We start from the raw sequence: 22,897 nt of genomic DNA on the forward strand, positions 1-22,897 counted from the left end.
AGATGAACAAGGTGTTCTCTCTCATCTGGGGGGCTTGTCCCAAGTGGTAGCGGCTGCCTGGAACTCAGCTGACGAGTAGGAACACAAAGCCAAATGTGCCTGCATTATTTTTTTCCTCTTAATAATGAATAAGCAAAGAGAAAACTTCATGTTGCTTATGTCAGAGGGAGCCCTCGGGCTTCAATATGGCATTTCCTGTTAGAGACATCAGTATAATCTGCCCACCTTGATGAGATTTCAGTCTAGCTGATGAGAAAAGCAAAGTTGTTTGAAACAACCAGAGACTAGTTTAAGTGCCAAATTGTGTGATTCTGCCTGGTGTGTGTCTTAGGAATTCAGAGAGGAGAGGACATTGTTGGCAGAGTTGAGTTGGAGGAAACCTCCAATGCTTTTGGTGCATAATTGACACTTTAAAAAATATTTGATTGAATGAATAGAGTGTCATTCAGCAATGCTGGTAGCTGAGATTTGGAGAGTTGATTTGGTTGGAACTGGGATGTACTGGTTAGGATGCTCTCAGCTGCAGGTAAAGATAAAACTGACTCAGCTCTCTTAAAGTCACCATCAAGTGCCTGGGTTCCTTTATCTTGGCTTTGTTCTCTGTTAATTCTCCATTGTGCAGTCTCATGGTGACTGCCTGTTTCTAGACTTCACATGCAAACAGTCCTGCCACAGCAGAAAATAGGGTTGCTTCTCGTGAGTTTCAGTTTCCTGGCAGGGAAACCATTCCCAAGGGTCTTGTGGCCGACGTCCCTCCATGTTTTCTTTGTTGGAGTTTTATCAGTGCTCATTCTTAAACCAGCCACTGGCAAGGGCAGGGTGGTCACAGCGATGAGACGGAGGAAAGGCTAGAGAGCCTGAACCTGAGCGGGGCTCCGCTGGACAAGATGGAGATCAGAGGAGCTGCTGGTGGGTGGCCAGCACTCTGCATCAGGAAGTTCTGATCCTGGAACCCAGGGAGCCCGGCAACTCCAGGGAATGGCCAGATAGTATTTTGTTATAGTTTTGCTGGGACAAGTTTCTGTAGTTTTCATGAAATTTTTTAGAGAAATAGTATAGAGCAGGCTAGACGCAGACACTTGGTTTCAAATCTGTGTTTTGCCCCTTAAAATGTGTGTGACTGGGTACATTACTCCTTTCTGCCTCTGTTACCACATCTATGAAGCTGAGTAACACCTACCCACGTAATAAAGAGTATTACATGTAAAGCTGTTAGAATATGTGTGAGTGTTAGCTTTACTCTCAAGGGGTCTGTAATCCCTTAAATATTAAGCACTGCTGGTTTAGAGAAGCACTGTAGACAAGGACTAGCATCTCCAGCGGGGAGTGACCTGAACACAGGGGCAGAGTAGGCGTCTGGCCTTCGGGGTGGCCTTGTGGCCATCGGTCTTTAACAAAGAAAGGGTGATTGCACACACATGACAAAGAGAAGGAAATGACTTGGAGAAAGAGGCTGAGGCAGGTAATGGAAGACACGGAAGAAAGGGCTCTTCGGAGCCTGTGTGCATTTGGTGGCTGGAAGCTGCTGCAGGTGCTTAAACAAGGAACAGACATGTTTGAGGCATAGCTGACCTCCCATTGACTCCTGGTGACCTTACCACTGAGCCCATGTCTTCTGTGACATAGAGTTGGCTGCAGATATCTTCTGAATGGGAAAGTACATCACCCGTAAGGTAATGATTTACTTTTTAGGTTGAAGCTCTTAAGAAATAATCATTTTAGTTCTTACAAAAGTTTAAAAAAAAAAAGAAAGTAAGACTCCTTCCTGCCCTCCTCCCCTGCCAGAAGTCCTTACTTCTTCCTGTAACTCATCTGAAGTGATGTGAATATAGTGCTTAGCACAGTGTTAGGCTCGTAAAAATGTTAGCTGCTATCATTATTAAATCATTTATGCTGATTTATAGATTCCCATTATTTGCGTTGTTTTATTCAAGTCCCCAGGAAAGCATACATCAGTGGTTTTGCTTTAGAGATGTTACTTAGAAGTAGCTTTTCTTTTAGTGCTCAGTGGTAGAAATAATTTTGTGGAAGAACGTGGTAAAGATTTCTGTGCAGTATACAGAATCTTGCTTCATTTGCTGTGACTAGTTCAGGCATGGTGAGAAGAGGGAGGAACTGTTGAGAGTAGCGGTGGGGTGATCTGTGAATAAAGACAGAGCTCCCGTCCTGTGATGTGTTAATAGATCTCCAATAGAATTAAACCACGTGTGCTTCAGCTCCCTTTCAGAGTGTCAGCAGAGGCTGTATTTTTGTTACCTACATGTTATTTTATAATAATTACACAATGATATCACTCATTTGTAAAAACAAACACATCCATGTGTCCTTGGTTTCCTCCCTCAACCTCTCAAAACCTATTGTACAGAGGAAATCAGGAAGTCAGCATCACTGTTCCCTCTTTATTATGTTTGAGGTCGGGGTACTGAAGGTCTTAGAAAACTGAAGACATTTTGCCACTGACTAATTATGTGACTTTAGACAAATAACTTTGCCTCTATAAATGTTAATTATTTTATTAAAAGATGTTTAGAAGGATCTCTAATTCTTTTCCAGCTCAAGAATAGGTAGAATCTTGGATTTTTTATTTGGCATATTGCCTTTTAACTGTTAGCTCTTCCTTTTTCCTATAGAATTGTCATGCTGTACTTGTATCTTAGAAACGTAAAATATGTAAGTAAGATTTTTGTGTCCTACTTACGTTTATTTATTTTGATATATTTAGTGTGGTGGTCAAAAACGTGGATTCACCACTTCCTAGAGGACAAATGACTAATGATCAGTTTTCTTCTGCTGTAAAATGGGGCTCCTGGGGGTGCCTGCCTCATCAGGGTGATGGGAGGTTTAAATGCACTGACATTAATACATCTAAAGTGCTTAGAATAGGGCCATTCTCATATTTCAGTAAATGCCAGCTGTTGTTGTTACAGTGATTATTAATCTTATTCCCATTAGAAAATAGATTCATACATTTTGAGTGTTTGATACATCTTGGTTTTTTTATTGATTTATTGAATGGTTTAACTAGACAGCTCAGAATAAAGATAAAAGTGGTTCACAGAGCAAAAGATGAACCATCTCACTGCGACCAGGTGCTGCTTTCCAGTGCCCTGAAGTGTACTGTATACACAGCATACAGAAATACATGTATAGTTACTGAATCGTAGAGTTTGGGTGCTGGAAAAGACCTTAGAAGGCGTGAGGCCCCACTGTCTCGTTTGACACCTATGGAAATTGGGGCCCAAACAAGAAATGTGACTCAGCCAAGGTGACAGGAGTTGCTTTTGTGGCAAAACTGAAAATCTGTGTTTTTCTGGTGCATTGACTGTTCCCCAAATCTTACCTGTCAAGTACTTAGTATACAGTTCTTTTATACCATCTAAGCAGTTTTATTGCATTTAGCTTTTGTTATAGCATCTCTTGACAGTCTTGATTTTAACAGAATGTAACACTGCTAAAATGTCCCTTAAAGATAGAGAACAGTCAGAGACAGGAAGCTGATATCCCGAAGCATAAATTAACTTTATGACAAAAATCAGTGATATTAGCCTTACTCAGATTATTTTATCTTTATTATCTTTACCATAAAGCATCTGTTGTTTTCTCTCTGTGGGTGTTTTTTCCTTGCATTGAATACGGTATCATGTAACTTGTTGAGACCAGGAGGCCCCTAAGATAAAAGGCAAAACCAGGACAGCCCTTGCAGCTCTTGAGATTTTTCATTTTAAGAACTAGTTTCAGATGTCTTTATTTCCTTTCGCTTTTTACTTTCTTACTAAACATTGCCTTGAAAAAAGTTACTTTGAAAGGAGAGTACTCATGGCAGAGTAGGTTTTCCTGAGTTACATTTTGTTCATTGACTTTTCTTGTTTGTCTTTAGTTACAGATTTATGATAATAGATCGCTTTGGGAGTGACCTTCAGAAAATATATGAAGCAAATGCCAAAAGATTTTCTCGGAAAACTGTCTTGCAGCTAAGCTTAAGAATTGTATGTGAGCTACATTCTTCTCGTTTTTAATCCAGTAAAGGCTAGTTGTGTTGACGCTTGGTCCTCTGCTGGTTGGTGTCAGGTACTGCATTAATTTATTGTATATGATGCTTTATAGCTGGATATCCTGGAATATATTCATGAGCATGAGTATGTACACGGAGATATCAAGGCCTCAAATCTTCTTCTCAGCTACAAGAATCCTGACCAGGTAGCTTTATAACTTTAATTTCTACTGTTTAAAACCTGTTGTTTGAAAACAAATAGAGTTGCTATGAACTTTTGAACCCATGCAGAAGTTTTACTTTTTGAAGTAGATATGGTAATAATAATATTTCTTCCTGACACTTTTATCTAGTTAACATTCTACATTTTTGATGCGATTTGTTGGCACTTTATCAAGTTGGCTATTTTGCCCTAAATAATATTCAGAGGAAGTACTTGTGATACAAAATGAATTTCAAATAGTTATTTGGGGGTGGGAGCTTAAAATTACACAGTGCACCGATGAATTGCGCTCGCCTGTCTGCTTTGTCACTTTTAAAATTTCCTTTGTTCAAGAAATCCATCAAATGTAAGTGTTCTGTTACTTGGAAAATTTGCTCTTTAACATGTTGATTATTGAAATCAATTGGTTTACAGAAATATCTTAGCTGTCTAAATTTGTATAGGGTTTGGAATTCAAATATGCATTTTTTAAGCTTATTGCATTGACTTTGTAATTTTCACCTTTTAAGGAAAAGAGAAAAGCTGATGTTATTATACCTTTTTTTGGGTCAATTTAGTTGGAGTTAGAGGGGTTTATAATTTTCTTGAAGCTGACTCCATGATTTTGGTAAAAGTCAGGTTTCAGTTCAGTTCAGTCGCTGAGTTCTGTCTGACTCTCTACGACCCCATGAACCGCAGCATGCCAGGCCTCCCTGTCCATCACCAGCTCCCGGAGTTCACCCACACCCATATCCATTGAGTCAGTGATGCCATCCAACCATCTCATCCGGTTGTCCCCTTCTCTTCCTGCCCTCAATCTTTCCCAGCATCAGGGTCTTTTCCAGTGAGTCAGCTCTTCACATGAGGTGGCCAAAGTATTGGAGCTTCAGCATCAGTCCTTCCAATGAACACCCAGGACTGATCTCCTTTAGGGTGGACTGGTTGGATCTCCTTGCAGTCCAAGGGACTCTCAAGAGTCGTCTTCAACACAGGTTTAGTTGAAGTCATAGTTGGGCCTCTGTATTTAATCCATTTCATATATGTTCTCACTTCTTAACTTGAGCTTGTGAAAGAAAGGGATACTTAGGCATTTTAGGTGTGTTAAGTCAGTATACTGTACTTTTTTCTTCTTTGTCTTAGGCCTGACTTTGAATTCCTCTTGCTTAGCTTTCCCTTTCTCCTTTGACTCCTCTTTCTTTTCCTGTCCTCCCCTTCCCTCTCTCTGTTACGGTGGCTGTAAGGAGCTATATAGGTACCAGAGAAGAAATTTGCTGGTTAGAGCAGGCTAATGGAGAAATCCTAAAGGCAGCCACAGAATCTCCAGGCAACTTACTTTATTTGCATTTATGTTAAAAATAAGCAAGCAAGCAAACAACACATAGTTAAGAACCTGAATGGAAAGGATTCCGTTAATTGAAGTAGACCAGACTTATGTAATAAATACAAATATGATTTCTCTTTATAGTTGACTGAAACATGCTGCCTTTTGTTCGGGTGGAGATATTTTTGCAGCTTGGTTATCCTTTGGGCATAGGCTTTGGATGGGATAATTTTTTTAGTATTTGATGTATGTGCTCAATCCAGACCCATATTTTTACTACACTTCCCTCCTGTGACCAGATGCATACATCTTCGAGACAGTTACCCGGAGTTGGAGATGTAATATGTGGCTCTGAGACAGAGGAAAGCCAAATTTATTAGCTTTGTATGCTAATCAGATGTACATGTACATGCCCATAGATATGTGTATACATTATATTAAAATTTAGTTTTAATTATGAAGACTTGACTTTAACATATAATATTTAAATGTACCTAAGAGCCTCATCTAAAAGTTCTTCAGGTCATCATCATAATCTTGAAAATATTTTTATGAAGTGAATTGATACTTGATTATTCTACAAGTAAAGAGAGGGAAAACTAACATGCCACGTGTCAGCTAAGTTAGCACTTGCACTCAGTGTGTGGCAGTTGTATTGCGACAAGTATTGATGGTTTACTCTGCTCAGTTTTGTTTTCGATGCCATAAGAAAAAGTGTATGATTTATGATCCTTGCTCAAATTGAGGAGACAAGATTATTACAAGTAAAGCACATACTTGCGTAGGAAAGTCAGCTAGTATTATCTGCACTGTAGCTACACGGTCATTTAATGTTTTTCTTTAAATAAAAGGCATTTCAGAATTAAGTACTTGATGTTGTTCGGGTGTTGGATCAAACATGTGGGGTGTCATAGTGTGGCTTTGTGGGCGGAATCTGCCCTCCAGTGACAGTACTCTGTTTCTGAGCTTTACAGGCTTTAATTTGTCTTGGTGCTTGGACATTTATAGGTGTACTTGGTAGACTATGGCCTTGCTTATCGATACTGCCCAGAAGGGACTCATAAAGAATACAAAGAAGACCCCAAAAGATGTCACGATGGCACAATTGAATTCACCAGCATCGACGCGCACAACGGTGTGGGTATGTCCGAGGCACCTGAACCTTAGCTACAGCGCCGGTGCTTTCTGCTGAACTCCTGTGGCTCTTCGTCCTGCGTCAGTAGATAAGCAGACGGATCAGAACTGAAGAGGCAGGATGGGGCGGGGGAAGAAGAGAGAGCTCAGGCTACTGCATCTGAGGGACAGGGCACCTACTCCCTGTCTTCCTCTCACCCTTCAGAGGTCGTGATGGGTCGGTGGCGCAGTAGTGCAGTCAGCTGCAGTGAGGCTTCTTTTGCTTTTCTTTAGCTTAATTGGAATGCTGGGGGTTTCCCCCATAAAGGTCTGTGTTTTTTTATGCAGCTACAACTTTGTAACCAGTAGACTTACTTTGTCACTCATTCAGCTGGCCTATTTCTTCAGCCGTTGTTTCTTTTTTTCCTGTGTCCAACACTGTGGAGGAGCCAAAACCCCCAGTTCTCTGGGCTTCTTAATAGCTTGCAGCATTTTTAATATCTTCACGTTTTCCAAGGGCACTATTAAATGTGTCATTGCTTTATAATTTATTTCGTAGACTGGTAGTCTCAGTTTGAAATTGTAGAGTTTTGCCAGTTTGGGTTATAAAGTAAATTATTAGTCGGAGGTAAATGAGTTCTTTGATACTGCCCAGTATTTGATGTTTTTTTCAAAATGGAGTCAAGATTGTATGATGAAAAAGAAGACTGTAGGGTTGACTCTTTTTACCTTATTGCTTTAGATATACCTGAAATTCTGCCTTAAACATCATTTCACTGTGCTGAATCTGCTTCTTTTGTTTCACAGCGCCATCAAGACGCGGTGACTTGGAAATCCTTGGTTATTGCATGATCCAGTGGCTTAGTGGCCATCTGCCATGGGAAGATAATTTGAAAGATCCTAACTACGTTAGAGATTCCAAAATCAGGTAAAGGAAAACTTACAGTAAATTATTTCGGGCAAAACGATGAGGCAGATGTTTGGTCAGAACTTCTTCACGAGGACTATAGCTTTAACTGACACTAATGTAGAAATAAGAAAGTACTTGTTTAACAGTAAGATTCCTTGCATTTATTTTTGTTGAATTTATTTTAGAAGAATGTTTGTAAGTGTATTTAGGATAGCACAGTGCTGCTTAATGTGCTCTTCACTGTTATTAAGTATTAATAACTTTCCATGGCATCAAGCATCAAACAGTGGCTCATTCTTTTCATTTTTAACAGATACAGAGAAAATATTGCAAGTTTGATGGACAAATGTTTTCCTGAGAGAAACAAGCCGGGTAAGAAAAGACTTCTTCAGCGTTCATAAGGATTTTGTATTCTGAGAGGAAAGCATCCTGAGGTCCGTAGACTAACAACCCTTAATGTAAGAGCTTCGGTGTCGTTAAATGTAACCATCTCACTGGAGCCTTGCTCACGTAGGCCTTTCCACAAGTGGCCTTACTCAGTTGTTATTCAGTGCTTTCGGTCAAGGAACCACATTTCATTCAGTAATGCAGCTGTTTTCTTAGTTGAGGCTCTGTTTTGTGCCTCAGACTCTCCTAGGCATTAGGAATACATCAGTGAACAAAATACATAAAAACTCCTATCCTCATGAAGCTCTAGTTGGGAAAGGTAGACAGTAAACAAGTGAGGAAATCGCACAGTTTATTGCATGGTTAGTACTGTGGCAAAAACGAAAAACACAGGAAATAGAATTGGAGGGATGGGGTGGGTTGTTATTGTAAATAGGATGGCCTGGAATGGTCCTCCTGTGGAGGTGCCATTTGAGCAGCTGTGGGAAGGAGACAGGGAGTGAGCTCTGGGGAAGAACATGTCCACGCGGAAGGAACATGAGTGCCTGCTGATGCCTGCATCTAGGCCATCACGGGCTTTGGCTTTTACTTTGAGCAAGAGTGCATGAGGTGTGGAGGGAAGGAGGGATGTGAACTGCCTGTCTTTAAGGGAACTCTCTCCAGCTTCTGTCTTGAAGATCCACCGCTAAGGAGGCAAGGCCGGGTACAAACAGGAGCCGGTTAGGAGCCTCCTGCCTTAATCCTCGCAAGGGAAATAGCAGTGCAGGTGTGAGCAGTGGTCAGTCTGGATAAATTTGGGTCTTCTCAAGCCTTTGCTCAGTTGTCTCCTTTTCAGGGAGGTCTACCGTGAGCTTAAGCTGTTTAAATTTGCAGCCTATCAACCACATCTGGAAGTGGAATGTTAGCGCTTTTTCAGCTTTGCTCCCTGTTGCCTTCTCCCAGTCACCAACCTTTTCCTCTGGCCTAATGAATCACTAGCACAACTTGCAACATCAAGGATTTCTCTTTGAGCTATATGGAAATGGAATCATAGAGTGAACAAAACAGATAATTTCATGAGGGCAGGGATTTTTAATGTTCTAGTTTCTGGTGGCATTCTTTTTCTTTCAATACTGCATTTGTGAAATTCATTCCCATTGTTAGGTTTTTTTAATGTTTTTATTTATTTTTTAACTTTATTGAGGAATAATTGACAAATATTCTATAATGTGATGATTTTCTGTGTAGGCATGCCTCATTTTATAGCGATTCACTTTATTGCACTTTACAGATGTTTTTTTTTCCTACTAATTGAAAGTTTGTGGCCACCTATGTTGAGTAAGTCTGTTGGTGCCGATTTTTCCAACAGCATTTGCTCACTTCCTGTCTGTCAAATATTGTGGTAACTACCACAATATTTTAAACTTTTTCATTCTTATTATACTTCTTCTGGTGATTTGTGATCAATGATATTATTGCAAAAAATTGTGACTCACTGAAGGCTCAGATAATGGTGGCCACTTTTTAGCAATAAAGTGTTTTTTAAATTAAGGTATATACATTTTTTTAGATATTATGTTATTTCACACATAATGGACTGCAGTGTAGCATAGACATCACTTTTCAGTGCACTGGGAAACCAGAAAAGGTGACTTGCTTTTTTGTGATACTTGCTTTATTGCGGCGGTCTGGAGCTAACCCACGGTGTCTCCCGAGATCTGCCTGTACGTGTAGACTGGAGACCGATTCTAAGATGAACATGATTTAACACCGCTATCACCTCTCATAGTTCACAGCGTTAACAGCGGCCTTTCTTGAAAAGACCAGCCTTGCTCTGTGATGCCACCTTTGTGTTCAATCATGTGCGAATCTGTGAGTCTGTTTCTGGGCTCTTTCATAGTAGTTTTTTCTTTTTTTTTTTTTCTGTTCTTGGGGCACACTGTCTTAATTACTATAGCTTTCTCTGGTAGTTTAAGTCCTCTGGCACTTTTTCTTCTTTAAACTTGACTTTGCTGTTTTGTGTGATCCTTTGTATATTTGTACATTTTAGAGTCACCTTGTCATTTTCACACATATCCTCTCCCTCTGCAATGTGCTGAAGTTTTGAGTGGGATCGCAGGGACTCTGGACTAATTGGGGAGCATTGGCATCTTTATACAATTGATACTTTGTAGCTTCCATTGAATTTGGTGTCAGTGTCTCTGATCTGTGTTTTATAGTTTTCATTTGGGAAAAATCTTGCCCATCTTTCATTATATATGTTTGTAGGTATTTGATGCTTTTTGATGGTATTGTATGTGATATGTTTTTATTACTTTTCTAGTTGCTTGTTGCTAGTGTATAGAAGTAAAATAGATTTTTAAATACTTTATGTCCCGTGATTCTGTTAACTTTACCTATTGGTTAGAAGGTTTTTGATAGATTCCTTAGGCTTTTCTACATGCACTCTCACGTTGTGAATAAGCCGTTTTGCATCGTCCATTCCGCTCAGTGCCGTCTGTTTCTTTTCTTGCCTTCCTGTACTGGCTAAAAGCTGCAGGACTTCCAGGCAGCATGGAAATGGTGCAGATGGACTCCCTTGCTGATCTTCTGTCAGAAGGGAAGTCCAGTATTTCACCACACTCGGTGACGTTTGCTTTCGGTTTTCTGTAGATCCCCTTTGTCAGATTAAGAAAGTTGAAAGGAAGGATTTTTGTTTCTTTTTTCTCATGTACCTGAGTATTTAGAATCATGCTTGACATGTGGTGGGTACTTAAAATGTCTGAATGAATGAATGAATGAATGAGTGTGTGTGTAGCACTGACATAATATCTTGATTTATTGGATGTGGGAGGAGGATTTGAGGAGCTGGGAGAATGGGATTTTCTATAATTGAGACAGAGAAAACCGTCGGGTGAGCAGGTTTTAGGGGTTGGTCAGGATTTTGGATTTGGTTGGGATGTGAGATGCCAGTTACAGAACCAGTATATGCGTCAGTGGAAGTCAGTGGATACACAAGTCTGGAGGTCAGTGGAAAGGCTGGACTGGGCATATACATGTATGAGTCATTAACCCAAAGATGGATTTTTAGATGGGTGTTGAGAGGTGTTGATCTTGACTAGTACGATTTCTTTTTATGGGTTTGGTTCTGCCTCTGTGCAGTAGACATTTTATCATTCACAAGTTGGTTTTTCTCTTATATGGGACAACCAGGCCTTGCTTGTGTTTTTTTCAACCTGATCTTCATGTTTTATTTTTCATTTACCTAAAAAATGCAGCTGTCTTCTCTAGAACTAATGGCTTCTGTGGCAAAAAAAAAAAAAAAAAAAATTCTGGCTATGATATTTATTGTACTTAAGCACATTTTACTTCATAATATTTATTTTAGGTCCTTTTAAAAAGTAGCTTTAAAATTATATTAGTAATTGTTTTTATATATATTTAAATTTTAAGCTTGTCTTTTTTCTTACTGTCAGAATTAAAAGATGTTTTTGCATTGTATCTAAAAATACATTTTTAAATTTGACTTATCTGACAATTCCTGAATTCAAAAGCATACTTTCAATGAAGATGTGATAGAAAAACATATTTAACAAGCTATATATTTGCATTCTAATGTTACTATAGTTGTGAATCATCTTCTTAGAAGAGGTAAGTATGTTGTATGTATGATAAAACTACAAAATAATTGTGTTATTCTTTTAGATGAAATTGCTAAGTACATGGAAACAGTGAAATTACTGGATTATGTCGAAAAACCTCTTTATCAAAAGTTACGAGATATTCTTTTGCAAGGACTGAAAGCTATAGGAAGTAAGGATGATGGCAAGCTGGACCTCACTGTTGTGGAGAATGGAAGTTTGAAAGCAAAACCAGTGGCAAAGGTGAGTTTTGTTATTGAATTTTCCTTTGGGTTACCTGTGACTGTTTGCAACAAATATAGGCAAGTAAACCAGTAGCTCAGTAAAGAAAATAGCAGATTGCTCTGCAGTTAAATATTTATCATCATTACATAAAAGCAAACTCCATGATACGGAAAAATACATAGAGGGTTTTAGAAAAATGAGTATGTATTTTTTATGTTTGGTAGCAAGTTAAGAAATTCCCTGAACGAGTCTAACTTGGGATATTACTATCTAGCAGAGGAATTTGGATGGAGCACTCAATTTACATACCGTGTGTCCTTTTCTCCCATGTCACCATCCCTTTCGGTTGATCCCATGTTTCACTATTTCCTTGTTCATTGGTGTGGTCCAAGTATTTGCCCATTTGAAAACTGGTTTTGAAAAATTATCATTTGAAAATTGCATTTGAAAGTTTCCTTATTTGTTGGTATATTTCCCATTTAAACATTATTTTGCTCTTTACAGAAATGTCACTTCATAAAGCTGTGTATCTGTATATAAGAAGATTAATTTTTTGGAAAGAAATGTTAAATAATAAACCTATGGTAGAAGTATTGTACAGACTTGTAGATAACCCCTGGTATCACTTTAAAATTCAGATTTTAAGGTATGCATTATCTTACTGGTTGTTATTAATAATTAGTGATTAACTTTTTCCTTTTTTAATCTGAAATTGTGTTAGTTACTTTTATATGAAAAAGGAAGACTACTTTTAGAAGAAAAATATATTTTTACATTATTGACTTTTAATTGTCATTAACTCTGTAAATTCGAGTAGACTTTTTGGAAGTCTCATATTCCAAACTGAGATAAAGAGTTAAAAACAGATTTTCTCCCTTTAAAATAAGCAGCATATTAAAAGTTTTCCATAATTTTTTTAATTTACAGAGTAGATAGGAATTTTGAAATTGGATCATAAATTTGACTTTTTTGGCTAATAGTAGATTTCTTTATAATTTCATCATAGAATCTGGAATTAAACATATGCATCTATATACACATCTTGCTTTCATAAGTTTTCTCTTAATTGCACCTTATTCCATTTTTGTGGTCAACGACCATGAGGAAAACCATATCCAGTTTTATGTGAAGAGGATAAATTGAAGACTGAGTTGGATTTTTCAGGAAGGTGGTAAACTTAGAATTTGCATATATGTATAAACATACAGCTCACATCTTGCTCAGGACAGATTTTTGTGCATTAATATTTATAGCTGGCTTCTTAGTGTTTTGCTCTAAAATTTTGCTGATTGAAAAATAACTCTGTTGTCCTGAGAACTTGTCCAGTGCCATCGCCCTTCCCTGTGCAAATCGCTGTTGTTTGTAACTACATGCTGGAGAAAATTTTGTTTCCCCAGGTTGGCTGACTTTACAGCTGAATAGGTCAGTCTGCTGCAGAGCTAACATCTGTGACCTTATAATTCTCTTGTGTCCTTGGATAGTTCAGAAAGCTGGAAATTTCTTGTTAGATCATCCCCTACATGCATAAAGCTTCATTTAAGGAAAGAACATGAATAAAAAACTGAACCATTAGGTTTCCTTCATTGGTTTGCTTCCTTTTTTTTCCCACCTCAAAACTGGCACAGGACTATTTTTGTATTGAAAAGAAATTAATCAAAGTTAAGATTAGGTAAGATCCTGAAGCTGCTTGTTAGGCATTTAACTGTAGATTAATTGTTGATTTTGTTAGCCTTTTGTTTGTTATTTGTAAAATGAAAGAATTAGTTTTTGTTTTTAAGCATCAGAACACTTTCTTCAAATAAATTCCAAATATACCACATCTAAAACAGATGAAAGCAGAGCTTCATCCAACTTGTGAGTCTGAGGACTTCCAAAAAGAGAAAGCTTTCTTCTCTGAGAAATTAGTATATTCCATCTCTTTTTTAGGAACGTGTATTTAGTTGAAATTCCTCTTTTTTTTTTTTTTTTTTTTTGCTCTGATTTTCAGAATTTCAGAGCTGCGTATAATGCTTTGTCATAGAAGCTATATTAATCCTTATAATTGCATATTTATTCTTAATTCTTTTCCTCTGTCATAATTTTTTAAAACACTTAAATAAAAGTATACATTCTTTGTATTTAGGACACTCAAATCTGACGGAGAAGGCAGTAGTAACCCACTCCAGTATTTTTGCCTGGAGAATCCCAGGGACAGAGGAGCCTGGTGGGCTGCCATCTATGGGGTCGCACAGAATCGGGCATGACTGAAGCGACTTAGCAGCAGCAAATCTCTGAAAGGGATGAGTTTAATTAATTCAATGTATATTTCTCTTTATATTCCTAAGAGATAAGAGTTTTTAAAAAAACAAAACCTGTAAGAATTGATCAGCAGTGAAATGAAGCAAGGCTTCAATGTAGTATTTTATAACCATACTTGATTGTGATACAGTAAATTTAGAAACTGTAGTGAAATATGAATGTATCCCCTTGTAACTGTTTTTGGTCTCAATAACCTAAGGGTATTATTTAAAGCACAGAATTTGGGTTTGACATAAAGCTGAAGTAGAAAGATACTAAGTATTAGTTTATGCTTTAAAAGTACTGCAGCCAAAAATTTCAGCTGTTGATTAGAACTCCACACTTAGGATCTGTCGGTATAGTTCCAACAGTTATTGGATTCACTGTGTACTCTTAAATCACCGTTCAGCAATTATGTGTAAGGTCTAATTTATGTACCTGATCTAGGCTAGGTCCCCGGGGCTACAGGGATCAATAACATGTAGTTCTGTCCTTAAAGAATTTCTCCCTGTCCCACCTGGGTTAAGAACAGCTTAATTTACTGGAAAGAACTCAGCAAGTTAAAAGACATTAATACCTCCATTAGCTATTTTTTTTTATAAGGTTTTGATTAAGTTGCTTGCCCAAGCCAACAAAAGGAGCTGTTCATTGAAATCTCTTGGGTCTCATCCCTGGAGATCTGCTGACTAGGTCTAGAGCATGGGCCTACAATTTGTTTTTGTTTGTTTTTTTTTTTAAACTTTATTTTCAAGCAGTATATATTGTTGCTCCCTGTAAGTGATGTCCAAGTTCCCTTTTTTCCTACTTTCCAATTTTTTGCTTTTCTAAGTTATGTGATGCTAGTTGACCTTTCCATAGTTCCTCTGAAAAATCATTAACCATTGTTAAATAAATAATAAATAAATTCCTGCTGGCACTCAGCCTGGAACATGGTACAAAGAACTGAACAAGAGCAAAGAAAGATCTTCCAGCTCCGATCAGTGGCCTGCAGCTGCTCTGGTGGACAACTTCTGTCTCTTTGATGTGATCACACCTCAGCATCATTAAATTTACACCATGTAGCCTGTAATTGAAGTCAGATTGCTCCAAATATACCATCTAAATTTGGTGAAGGTCTGTCTAGCTGTTTTTGTATGATAGAATAGCAGGCTGTATTTTAACTATATAAATTTAGATTGTTGCAGTTGATAACATTTGTTTTTTAATGGTAGTTTGCTCTTAAATCTATATCTAAGTGGATTTGGTGTTTACCAAGAATTCCTTTCCCTATAAATCCCATTCAGTTCAGTTCAGTCGCTCAGTCGTGAACAACTCTTTGCAACCCCATGGACGGCAGCACACCAGACTTCCCTGTCCATTAATAACTCCTGGAGCTTGCTCAAACTCAAGTCCATTGAGTCAGTGATGCCATCCAACCATCTCATCCTCTTTTGTCCCCTTCTCCTCATGCCTTCAATCTTTTCCAGCACCAGGGTCTTTTCTAAGAAGTGAGTTCTTCACATCAGGTGGCCAAAGTATTGGAGCTTCACCTTCAGCATCAGTCCTTCCAGTGAATATTCAGGACTGATTTCCTTTAGGATTGACAGGTTTGATCTCCTTGCAGTCCAAGGGACTCTCAAGAGTCTTCTCGAACACCACAGTTCAAAAGCATCAGTTCTTTAGTGCTCAGCTTTCTTTATGGTCCAACTCTCACATCCATACATGACTACTGGAAAAACCATAGCTTTGACTAGATGGACGTTTGTCAGCAAAGTAATGTCTCTGCTTTTTAATATGCCGTCTAGGTTTGTTCTGATAGCTTTTCTTCCAAGGAGCAAGTATCTTTTCATTTCATGGCTGCAGTCACCGTCTTCAGTGATTTGGGAGCCCAAGAAAATAAAGTCTTTCACTGTTTTCATTGCTTCCCCATCTATTTGCCATGAAGTGGTGGGACCGGATGCCATGATCTTAGCTTTCTGAATGTTGAACTTTACGCCAGCTTTTTCACTCTTCTGTTTCATTTTCATCAGGAGGCTCTTTAGTTCCTCTTCACTTTCTGCCATAAGGGTGGTGTCATCTGCATATCTGAGGTTATTGATACTTCTCCTGGCAGTCTTGATTGATTGCAGCTTGTGCTTCAGCATTTCTCATGATGTACTCTGCATATAAGTTAAATAAGCTAATAATATACAGCCTTGACATACTCCTTTCACGATTTGGAACCAGTCTGTTGTTCCATGTCCAGTTCTAACTGTTGCTTCTTGACCTGCATACAGATTTCTCAGGAGGCAGGTCAGGTGGTCTGGTATTCTTATCTTTTTAAGAATTTTCCACAGTTTGTTGTGATCCACACAGTCAAAGGCTTTAGCATAGTCAGTGAAGCAGAAATAGATATTCGGCTGCAATTCTCTTGCTTTTTTGATGATCCAGTGGATGTTGGGAGTTTGATCTGTTTTCTCTGCCGATTCTAAATCCAGCTTTCACATCTGAAAGTTCTCAGTTCATGTACTGTTGAAGCCTGGCTTGGAGAATTTTGAGCATTACTTTGCTGGCATGTGAAATGAGTGCATTTGTGCAGTAATTTGAACATTCATTGGTATTGCCCTTCTTTGGGATTGAAATGAAAACTGACCTTTTCCAGTCCTGTGGCCCCTGCTGAGTCGTCCAAATTTGCTGACATATTGTGTGCAGCACTTTCATAGCATCATCTTTTAGGATTTGAAATAGCTTAGCTGGAATTCCATCGTCTCCCCTAGCTTTATTCATAGTGATGTTTCCTAAGGCCCACTTGACTTCACACTCCAAGATGTCTGGTCTGGCTCTCGGTGAGTGATCATACCGTTATGGTTATCTGGGTCATTAAGATCTTTTTTGTATAGTTCTGTGTATTCTTGCCACCTCTTCTTAATATCTTTTGCTTCTCTTAAGTCCATACCATTTCTGTCCTTAATAAATCAATAAATCCTATTGTATCAATAAATCCCATTATTGATTTCTTTACTTTGAACATTGTCTTATTTGGATTTTGTCAAGTATCTTTTGTCCCTAATTTGTAAAAATCCATTAAAATAAGTGAGATTATATCTGTGCAGTGAAAGTCACTCAGTCGTATCTGACTCTTTGTGACTGCATGGACTATACAGTCCTTAGAATTTTCCAGGCCAGAATACTGGAGTGGGTATCCTTTCCCTTCTCCAGGGGATCTTTGCAACTCAGGGATTGAACTCAGCTCTGTCTTCCACATTGCGGGTGGATTTTCTAGCTGAACCACAAGGGAAGCCCTCCCTGTGCAGCACAGTGCACAAATAAGTGAGAAATTTGAACTTCACGAAAGTGAACACATGCATTTAAATGACCCCTAAATCAAGATGTGGATCATTGAAACCTCTCTAAGCCATTACCCCTTCATTAGGAACAACCAGCATTATGACATCTAACATTGTGAATTCATTTTGCTATTTAAAAAAAAACTTAGCAGTACCACCATATGTTTTGTACACTTTTGAGTCTTTGATTCATTTGTATTTCGAATTTCTGTGATGTTGCAAGTAGCAAAAGTCTTTTTGGTTTTTGTTCCTGTATAGTACTCTGTTATGGAGAAGGAAGTGGCCACCCACTCCAGTACTCTTGCCTGGAGAATCCCATGGACGGAGGAGCCTGGCGGACCATGGTCCATGGGGTCACAGAGAGTCAGGCATGACTGCAGTGACTGAGCACACACGTGGGACTCTGATGTGACTGTATCATGATTCATTTGTTTCTTCTGCTGTTCATGGACACGTGCATTGTTTCCAGTTTTTGGTGACTGCGATTATACTATTAAAAACACTCTTACAAATTATTTTTAAGAAACACATAATTAATTCAAGTTGGGTGTGTACATAGTATAGTTACCAGGGCATAGGAGCTTATGCTTAATAGCTTTAGCGGATCCTGCCAAGGCTCTGTCTACTCTGCTCTCCCACCAGCAGCTTAGGAGAGTCTCAGTTGCTCACTGACACTAGTTATTGCATTTCTCATTTTATCTACTTTGGTAGATGTTTACTAGTATTTCTTTATGGTTTTAGTTTTATATCCTTGGGAATATTGATTTTGAACACCTTTTCATGTGCACATCAGTCTTAACCTTTGTGTGTGTGTGTGTGAAGTGCGTTTCAGGTCCATTAAAATATGTCAGAGTTGTCTGCTTTTCTTTGATTGGCTGAGTTAAGTACTTTGTATATACACAATATACGTATTGCACATTTTTTTAATACAGTCTGCGGTTTTTCTTTTCACTCTCTTAATATGACATCTTTGATGAACAGAAGTTTTTAACTGTAATGAAGCCTAATTTATCAGGGGTTTTTGGTGTGTGTATGTGTTTATGGCTAGTGCTTTGTGTATTCTAGTCTAGAAAGATTTTGTTCACAATCATTTTGTCAAGAAATTTTTCTTTTTCACTTAGGTCTGTAATTTAACATAATCTGATTTTGTGAATGGTGTGAATTGGTGTTTGTTTACCCTCTGGTTATCTGGCTGATCTGAACCATTTACTGGGAAGATCATAGTGTCCCTAGAGCAGGAAGCTGCTTTTCAGGTGGCCACATGTGGCTGAATGTGTTTCTAGATGCTCTGTTCTCTGCCACTGGCCTGCTCTCCTGTGTTTGTATCAGTGCCACACTGCTTGAACTACTGCTTTGTGGTAATATTTGATAGTTAAGTTCTCCAGCTTTGTTCTTCTATGAGATTCTCTTTCTATTTTTGGCCCTTTGTACCTATAAATTTTACTAATTTCCTCAAAAATACTAATGGGATTTTGATTGAGATTGCATTGACTTTGGGGGAAAAACTGACATCTTCACAGTATTCTTTTCTCTTCCATGGATATGGTATACCTCTATATTTATTTAGGTGTTCTTCTACTGACCTCAGTGATGTTTGTGGTTGCATCTGGCGGTGCAGAGAATATACACATCTTCCATGTCTAACTGCTTATTTAATTCTTAGTCTGTTCTTTTGCATCATCTATAATCATCCCAGACCTTCATGTCATTTAGTTGTCAGCTCTGTAATATACTTATAAATTCAATAATGATTATTTTTCTTCTTATTAGCTATCTGGTTTCCCTGTTATTTTTCTTTTATTTCTCATTTCTTTAATTGTTACAATCTTTTTTTAAGCCTCCAGTTTACTTTATGAGCTTTCTTTTTGAGGGGAGGACTCTGTTTTCTTCTGCGGTGGTGTCTCCAGCTGTGTATTGCATGCTGTGATCTGGGAGGGCACCATACCACAGGTGCCTCAGATGATTGTAGTGCAAATGAAAGGCAGGGGGTGGCCTCCTTGACTGCATATTAAAATCACCTGGGAGCGTCTAAAACTTCCGCTACCTGGCTTATGCCCCAGACCAATTAAGCCAAAAGCTATGGGAGTGGACCTAGGCCTCAGGATTTTAGGGAGATTATGTTGTGCAGGCATAGCTGAGAACCACTGCCAACCAAAATTTGAGTATCTTAGAATTCCAACTTCCATGTGGAAAGCATTCCTTTTGCAAATAGACAAAGCAGGTATTGGGCATTTAAGTCTGAAAAGAGTTTAAATAATAGCACTTATCAGCTTCATGACCATTTTGTATTCATAGGCAGTTATTCATACATGCCATGTTTTAATTTTTATTGGAAGAGATAGAAAAGGAAATTTGGCATCATATAAGTGCTTTGAATGGTATGTAGGGAGATTTATTTTTGGACATAATAAACAGATACGCTTATAAGGTATGCTCAAAACTTAGATTTCAAAAGACAGTATTAGACCAAGATTCCATTTTTCTGTGATATCATGACTAGTTTTTAGGAATTATATTAAACATTTGTGTGAATTTATTTTTAATAAGGGATGAGTTTTTTAGAAGTTATCTTTCTGTGGAAATAATAATATTGCCTGTCGTGCTCATAAGATTGTTATGTGGATTAAATGAGATTTAGAGAGTGCTTAGAACAGTGCTGAGCTCATGGTTGATGAGTAAGTGTTAACTGCAGCATTAATGCTGTTTCACTGAGTGCATTTTCTCAAGTCTTTCTGGTGTCTTGATGTCAAGAAAATAAAGAGTCAAATGAAATAACTTTTATTTGACTCTCAACACCTCTTGTACTAAGATCATATATCACTAAAGTTCAGTTTATGCAATCAAGTATATCAGGCAGATGTGAACGAAGACTGGCTTACATTGACTTGGTGAGTATGTGTGTTCAAGTTGATTGTTTGGAATAGTAAATGATGGGGAATGGGTAAAAGTTGATTTTGCAAGAAAGACAAGATGATAATTGCTATGAAATAAAGGTTCCAAACTGGAGCTCCATAACTCACTCATATTAAAAATGGTTAAATTAATGAGTTTGAAGTTAACTTTCTTTCCTCAAGCTGTTAATTGCTACTAAAGGACCTAGGCAGTTGATGTAAAGCAGAGGACTTCTGATGCCAGAGGATTCTGTGTTCACCATTCACCCGTGTTGTTTAGGAATTAGAAATGTTGTGGCATAGATGTATTGTGGGGGGAGGTCAGGCAGTCTGTTTTTAATAGGAACTCTAATGCAGCCTGGTTTATTTTTAAGAAACTTGTTCATGAATGCCTTGAGAGCGTTTAATTCCCCACCAGTACATACAGAGGATTTGGTTTTCATTGAAATATGTATTTTTATAAATATTGGCCTCTTTGGTTTGCAACATTACAGCTTCAGAGTCTTGTGCTTTTAATTCTTAGTTTGAAATTTACCCAGGGGACTTGATAGTGCTCAGTGCTGGTTATATCAACCTTGGGTCTCCTTTGAACATTTATGTAGTACTCTGTAGTCTCTCAGTACTTTCACGTTATTTTGCGTATACTTTACAGCACTGATATGATATATATATCTGCTTACAAATGATGAAAGTGAAAATCGGAAGTTAGATGAATTGTTCAGGGCCATATAACCATTAATTATTATTATTATTATGCATTTATATAGTTTTTTCCCTCATATGAACTCAAGGCACTTGAAAATCTCCTAGTGGTTTTAGATATAAAATATTAAAGACAATTAAAGCATCACTAGCTATGCATTTGCCTCTCCCGGTAAGTTGCCCTTGAAACACCATGACTTTGCTGGAGGTTTTGACGTTAATGGTACAGGTCATGGAAGCCTCAGGTCATATTAATTCCAACACAGAAGAGAGTACTGTCGTGTGTTAGTTTTTAGACGTTTCCTTGTTGAATGTCTGGATACAGCTCTCAGTTGTTCAGTGATCACGAGTTTGATCATATTTGTGGTGCTTGTGATGTGAGTGATGATAGAGTCTCAAAAAGCCATTGTTGCCAACTCTGTGGAAGATGGATTTACTGTTTCCCAAAGTGCTTATATTGGGAGGTCTTGCCAGGCTGTGATTGTCCTTATTACTTGATGAGAGTAAGTTCTCAGTCATGTAGTATTCCTTGAAGATCACGTGCTCAGATTCAGCTTGTTTTTCAGCTCGTTAACTGCTCAGTGGCTGTATTTTTTTTAGGAGTGTGGGTGACAGTATTTGCTCCAGATAAGCAAGTGGACTTTTATGCCTACATTGTGAAAGCAGTTTTTGCTAAAAAATGTGTTGCCCATAGAGCAAGCAGTCATGTGTGCTTGCCACCAAGTTGCAGTGTTTCCACTTGTTTATTGTATTCTGACAGAGTTTACAGATGCATTGGTTTTATTTGCTAACTCATGAGTTAGCAGTGATCTTTGCTGCACCATTTTCATATAATTACAGGCAGTGCTTCATTCTTCATGGCAAAAGAATGTGGTAGCTTGAACTGGTGAAGGACGTAGATATTCCACATTTTGTTAGCCATGGAAGGAAGATCAGGGTTTGACCATGTCGTGTTGCCTGTGTCACTTTACAGATGAATTAATACTTCACAGAGTGAAATTCTCTATATGTGTGGTTACATTGGACTCATTTATGGAACTCTGAAATGACTTCTTATCAGTGAAAGTGTTAGTTGCTTAGTTGTGTCCGACTCTTTGAGACCCTGTGAACTGTAGCCCGCAGGCTCCTCTGTCTGGAGATTCTCCAGGCAAGAATACTGGAATGGGTTTCCATGCCTTCGTCCAGGGCATCAAAGATCTCGTCCAGAGATCAAACCCAGGTCTCCCACATTGCAGGCAGATTCTTGACCATCTGAGCCACCAGGGAAGCCCAAGAGTATTGGAATGGGTAGCCTGTCCCTTCTTCAGGGGGTCTTCCCAACCCAGGAATCAAACCTGGATCTCCAGGGAAGCCTGGTATGCAGTAGGTGCTTAGAAAACACATGACGGGGTTCCTGCCTCTTTTCCAGTAGAATCAAGGTCACTGTGGAAGGAGATTACAGCATGTGGTGTTCTTATCACAGCCTTTGACACACAGACTCATCTAAAGTAATAAATCACTTTGATGTGTTGTAACATTTAGACCATTCTTTAAATTTCATCTGCCCTTCACTTAAGTCACGGGATTATTTCCTAACCCACCTCCCATCTTTTCATCTCTTCTCTTTTCCATTATGTCTGATCGTTTCCTACTTCTTCTCAAAACATCTCTAGAATTACTTCATGTCCATTTACATGGTTTTTAAGGGGCTTGCATCGTCGGCTCTTTGTTTTCACTGCAGTAGTGGACTGTTTGCTCAACAGGTGCAGACCCCTAGATACGGATGCGTGTGTAACATGCATGATGGCGGTTCGGTCCCGGGTGGGAGAGCAGGTCACGAGGGCGTGGGCAGTGGCTGGCCAGGAACACATGAATGTAAGTGCTCACTGGCTCTCCAGGAAGGGGTCTGTTACAGTGAAAGCACCACAATTGGTGACCACCACGTCACTCTGAAAAGTCTTGTGGGAGGAAGTATGGTCCTGTGGAAGGAAGTTC

The 22,897-nt window shown here is 38.6% G+C and overlaps 1 protein-coding gene across 10 annotated transcripts in view; it reads left to right on the forward strand.

Annotated features, from left to right (window-relative positions):
* The window catches only part of VRK1 (VRK serine/threonine kinase 1), a 78,951-nt gene that overhangs the window by 46,508 nt on the left and 9,546 nt on the right, over window positions 1–22,897 (forward strand). For all 10 annotated transcript variants that reach the window (XM_042235462.2, XM_042235461.2, XM_060401469.1 and 7 more), the window contains 6 exons: window positions 3,878–3,986; window positions 4,105–4,197; window positions 6,523–6,655; window positions 7,435–7,555; window positions 7,851–7,909; window positions 11,588–11,766. In XM_042235462.2, coding sequence (XP_042091396.1) covers window positions 3,878–3,986; window positions 4,105–4,197; window positions 6,523–6,655; window positions 7,435–7,555; window positions 7,851–7,909; window positions 11,588–11,766 — 694 coding nt within the window. The remainder of the gene's footprint in view (window positions 1–3,877; window positions 3,987–4,104; window positions 4,198–6,522; window positions 6,656–7,434; window positions 7,556–7,850; window positions 7,910–11,587; window positions 11,767–22,897) is intronic.

The sequence above is a fragment of the Ovis aries genome, chromosome 18 (genome assembly GCF_016772045.2).
Source record: "Ovis aries strain OAR_USU_Benz2616 breed Rambouillet chromosome 18, ARS-UI_Ramb_v3.0, whole genome shotgun sequence".
In the NCBI taxonomy this organism is placed as follows: domain Eukaryota; kingdom Metazoa; phylum Chordata; class Mammalia; order Artiodactyla; family Bovidae; genus Ovis; species Ovis aries.